The following is a 5156-nucleotide window of genomic DNA, read 5'->3' as shown; positions in this document are numbered from 1 at the left end:
CCTTTAAAAATAAAAATAAAAAAATTAATTCATTCAAATTGAAAGATTAGGTCAAAATTTCCCAACATGAAGTAATTTGAATCAATGATGAACAGTCCTTACTTCCTGCTGGAGAGTTGTCAGGAACGATGGGAAGGTTAGACTCAGGGGCTAAATGTTCCTGTCTGGATCCTCGTGCTCCGTGGTTTTATTGTTGTTTGTTTGTTCTCAGGAGATAGAGATTGACTGTTCCTCGTTTGGTTCCTACCAGGTGCACAGATCCGATGATGTGTCAGAAAGGCAATGGAGAAGTCCAATGACAGCTCCGAGTACGGTTTCATCTTAGTAGGCTTCTCTGATCGCCCTCGCCTGGAGATGATACTCTTCATAGTGAATTTTACTCTATATTCGGTGGCTGTGCTGGGGAATACAACCATTATCCTTGTGTGTATACTGGACCCTCGGCTTCACACGCCGATGTACTTCTTTCTGGCAAATCTTTCATTTCTGGATCTCTGCTTCAGTACCAGTTGCATCCCACAAATGCTGGTAAACCTCTGGGGCCCAGACAAAACCATCAGCTATGCGGGTTGTGTGGTCCAACTTTTCTCCTTCCTGTCGGTCGGGGGTATAGAGTGCATCCTCCTGGCCGTCATGGCGTACGACCGCTACGTCGCTGTCTGCAAACCTTTGCACTACATGGTCATTATGCACCCACAGCTGTGTGTGAGGCTGGTGGGTGTGGCCTGGGGGAGTGGACTCATCAATGCCATCGTCATGTCACCACTAACAATGACCCTGTCCAGATGTGGCCGTCGCAGAGTTAATCATTTCCTTTGCGAAATGCCAGCTTTGATCAAGATGGCCTGTGTGGACGCTCGCGCGGTGGAGATGCTGGCCTTCACCTTCGCCATCCTTATTGTCCTGCTGCCCCTCACGCTGATTCTTGTCTCCTATGGCTACATCGCCGCGGCTGTGCTGAGGATCAAGTCGGCTGCGGGGCGGCGGAAAGCCTTCAACACCTGCAGCTCCCACCTCACCGTGGTCTCCCTGTTCTACGGAAGTATCATTTACATGTATATGCAGCCCGGAAATAGCTCTTCCCAGGACCAAGGGAAATTCCTCACTCTCTTCTATAACTTGGTGACGCCAATGCTGAACCCTCTCATCTATACTTTAAGGAACAAGGAAGTGAAAGGGGCACTGAAGAAGGTTTTTGGGAGGCACTGATGGACAGAAGGAAGCACTTTTCAAATACATTTATTGTTTGCTTATAATAAATTAAGCTAATGTATTAGACACTCTGAAGTACTCTTTTGGTTATGGTTTGGTTGAGACAATTTCATGTCTCCCCAATGCTGGGAGTGCATGTGCCAGTATGCAAGCTGACTCTTGTATACTTTTCATTCATTCATTAATTAATTTACTTTACATCTGGTTACAGGAGATAAAATATACTAAGAATACATAGACAAAATGATGAAGTTAGCTGCATCAAAATTTGAAACGTTTACAGTAAGAGATAATGCTGAGAACGTCAAAGGTAAGAGACAACATCTGCAAGTTCTCTTCATGCCATACATACACCTGATTTTTAAAAAATTATTTAAACTATTTTATTATATTTTTTTCACATTCCCCGCCTCTTCCTAGATCCTCTCTAACTAACTTCTCACCTAACTTCATGTTGTCTCTCTTCCTTTTTTTCTCTCAAAAAAAAAGAAAACTGGAAAAACAATAAAAACAAAAAATCAAAGTATACAAGCAAACTTTAAAAAAAAAAGAAAATCAATAAAGCAAAAAATATCAAAGCAAAACAAAAGCACATACACACAAAACACACACACACACACAACCATAGAGTCAGTTTTTGTTGGCCAGCTACTCTTGGGAATAGGAAGAAAACTGATTTTCCCTCTTCCAGAAGGTGTAAATTGCAAATAGCTTCTTGGTTAAGGTGGTAGCTCTTGCCACTTCCTCTCTCAGTGCTGTGGTCTTGTCTGGTTTGAACCTGTCTAGGTTCTTGTGTGTGCTGGTACAGTCTTAGTAACTTCATATGATGTGCACCAGTCCTGTTGTGTCTGGAAGACTTTGTTTCCTCAGAGTCATCTTCTACCTCTGGCTCTTACAATCACCCAACTTGGAGGAGAAGGGGTTGATAAAGACATCCCATTTAGGGCTGAGTCCAAAGTTTCTCATTATCTGCACATTGTCCAATCATGAGTCTCTCTGTTAAGGACCATCCACTGCAAAAAGAAGCTTATCTGAAGAGGACTAAGTGATGCTGTACTCTATGAGTACAGTGCTACGTCAGCAGGAGTCATTTCATTGCTACGTTCATTTAGCACAATAATAGTAGTAGGTTTCCCGTAGTTCTATGAATTGCATTGTCTCAGGTTCTTGGCAATTTTATCAGTGTCATGTATGAATTCCATCTCATGGAGTAGGTCTTACAGCTATCAAAAAGGGATTGATTACTCCTGTGACATCTGTGCCACTAGCACACCACTATGTCTTGCAGGTCACAAAATTCATAGCTGGTAGAAACTGATGACTACCTTACTCCTCTGGTGCTGTGCAACGTATCTTCCAGCACTGTGAATGCTAGTCAATGGGGATTGAGATTTCCATTGACCATCAGCTCGGTTTGTCCACATTTGATAACATAAGTATATTGCATCTTCAGCAAGAGAGCCTTACTGCTAGGTTGGGGTGAGTAGCTAATAGCCATGGCAGTAGTCTGAGATGTTTAGGGAGTGGTCCATGGGACACCCTTTACCTAATGACTCAACGAGGTGTAGCCCACTCTTGGCACTTAAGCTTTGGTTTGTTAGCATAAGATGTCTTGCTGGAACATTGTCTCCCCCTTATCTGGTGACTCCACTTCAATTCTTGTCATTTCCTATATGTTTTAAGAAGCTTCTACAGTGCTGGGTCTTCAAACAGCTTTTCAAGTGGCCTTTAATGTTAAATGTCCTTCCCCATATTCTCTTCCTTACCCTATCTACTCCCTTCCCCTCCCCACTTAATCCTCATAGTCTACTTTCCTCTTGATCTCTTTATAACACTATACTTTATTTCCTCCTCCTCCATGATTCCTTACCAGCTGCATAACCTCTGTGATTATACAAATTCAAACACACATATATAAAGCTTAAGAGGTATTATCCACGTATAAGAGAAAATAAAATATTTGTCTCCAGGGGTCTGGTTTACCTCACTCAGTATGACTGTGTCTAGCTCAATCTATTTACCTGAAAATTCTATGATTTCATTTTTCTTAATAACTGAATAGTATTCCATTATGTACATGTACTAAATTTTCACTATCCATTCATCAGTCCATTAATGGACATCTAGGCTGTTTCTGATCTTTGGCTATTATGAATATAGCAACAAGCACATAAGAGGCAGGCCCATTAGAATAATATCCAGCTTTTCAATGAAGGCTCTGAAAGACAGACAGGTCTAGACAGAGTATTTTACAACCACTAAGAAATCAGAGATGCCATCCCAGACTACCATACCCAGCAAAACTATCAATCATAATCATAGGAGAAAGAAAAACATTTCATGCTAAAAATAAATTTATGCAATTTATGTTTGTCAATCCAGCTCTATACAGAGCACTAGAAGAAAACCTTCAGTCTGAAGATAAAGTTAACTAAACCCAAGAGGATACAAAGTATAAACTATTTCAGAACAATTAATTGGGATAAGGGCATGAAATAATAACAAAATAACAGGAATTAATAAACACTGCTTGTTAATAATTCTCAATATGGATGATCTCAATTCTCTAATAAAACAGACATAAAGATATAGATCAATAGCTTGGATAAAAGAAAAAAAACAACAGGATTTATTTTTCTGCTGCATCTAACAAATATACCTCACCTCAAGGACAGACATCAACACAGGGTAAAAGGATGGGGAAAAGGTATTCCAAGCAAATGTAACCAGGAAGCAAACAAGTGCAGTTATATTATGTCTGACAAAATGGAATTCAAACCAAAGCTAATCAGAAAAGATATGGAAGGACACAACATACTTATTAAAGAAAAAATCCAACAAGAGGATATTGCAATTCTAAACTTTTATGCATCAAACACAAGGGCACCCGAGTTCATAAAAGAAACATCACAAACATCACTGCAATTAAAAATCACATATTTATTTTATCATAGTGTCAGTGACTTTAATACCTCAGTATTTCCAATAGATCATATGAACAATAACTAAACAGAGAAATTTTGAAGCTAAATAACCCCATGAATCAAATGGTTCAACAGACATCTATAAAACTTTCCATCCAAACACAAAAGGATATGTGTAGGTACAATGTCTTGTGTACTGTATAGATTCTTCACCTTCAGTAAACAGCTGATTGCCTATAGCTGAGGCAGGAAATAGGAGTGAGGAGTTCCAGTAGAGAAAGTGAATACTGGGATAAAGTGAAGCACATGGGCATTCACCCAAGGATACTGTGGAGGACAAATGCATGAAACCTGAACAAAGGTAACCAGCCACATGATAGAACTTAGAATAGAATAAATGGGATATTAGTTATGAGCAAGTCAGGCAATATGCTAGATATATTGTCCTAGGCTTTCATAAATATATTTATGTCTCAGAGTCTTTATTTCTGGGAACAAGAGTGAGGGTGAAAAACACAGGTATAGGAAACCCCTTTCTTCAAATATACTTTTTTCTCAGTAATCCAAGGAATTTTCTCAAAAATTAACCACATGTTAGAACACAAAGAAAGTCTCAGCAGCTGTTAAAAATTGAAATAACACTGAGTCATATATGACAACCATGAACTAAGCTGGATATTAACAATAGAACTGGCAGAAAGTATACAAACTCATGAAAGCTAAAATCTCACTACTAAATGGAAATCAGGTCAAGATAAAAATCAAAAAGAAAACTAAAGACATCCTAGAATTGAATGAAAATGACAACACAGAATACTCAAACCTATGGAACAGAAATTTCATGCACTAGATTTTTTAAAAAGACTCATACCACCGAACTGTAAGAACCAATAAAATAACATGATAAAAATAACAAAAATTGTCAAGGAAATAATAACTTGAAAAATAATTCTCTCTCTCTCTCTCTCTCTCTCTCTCTCTCTCTCTCTCTCTCTCTCTCTCACACACACACACACACAC

At 39.0% G+C, this 5156-nt stretch overlaps 1 protein-coding gene across 1 annotated transcript; it reads left to right on the top strand.

The window, feature by feature from the left end:
• The first annotated feature begins 246 nt into the window (after positions 1–246).
• On the top strand, positions 247–1225 carry LOC110556165 (putative olfactory receptor 2W6). The gene has a single exon (XM_021649818.2). The coding sequence runs from the start codon at positions 283–285 to the stop codon at positions 1207–1209; it is 927 nt and encodes a 308-aa protein (XP_021505493.1). The 5' UTR covers positions 247–282; the 3' UTR covers positions 1210–1225.
• The last annotated feature ends 3931 nt before the right edge of the window (positions 1226–5156 follow it).

Source organism: Meriones unguiculatus, chromosome 19, assembly GCF_030254825.1.
Source record: "Meriones unguiculatus strain TT.TT164.6M chromosome 19, Bangor_MerUng_6.1, whole genome shotgun sequence".
Lineage (NCBI taxonomy): Eukaryota > Metazoa > Chordata > Mammalia > Rodentia > Muridae > Meriones > Meriones unguiculatus.
This window is presented reverse-complemented; position numbering and strand designations above follow the sequence as displayed.

What these genes read in the sequence shown, in the direction of transcription:
- LOC110556165 (XM_021649818.2), top strand. Translation starts at nt 283, where the DNA reads ATGGAGAAGTCCAATGACAGCTCCGAGTACGGTTTCATCTTAGTAGGC.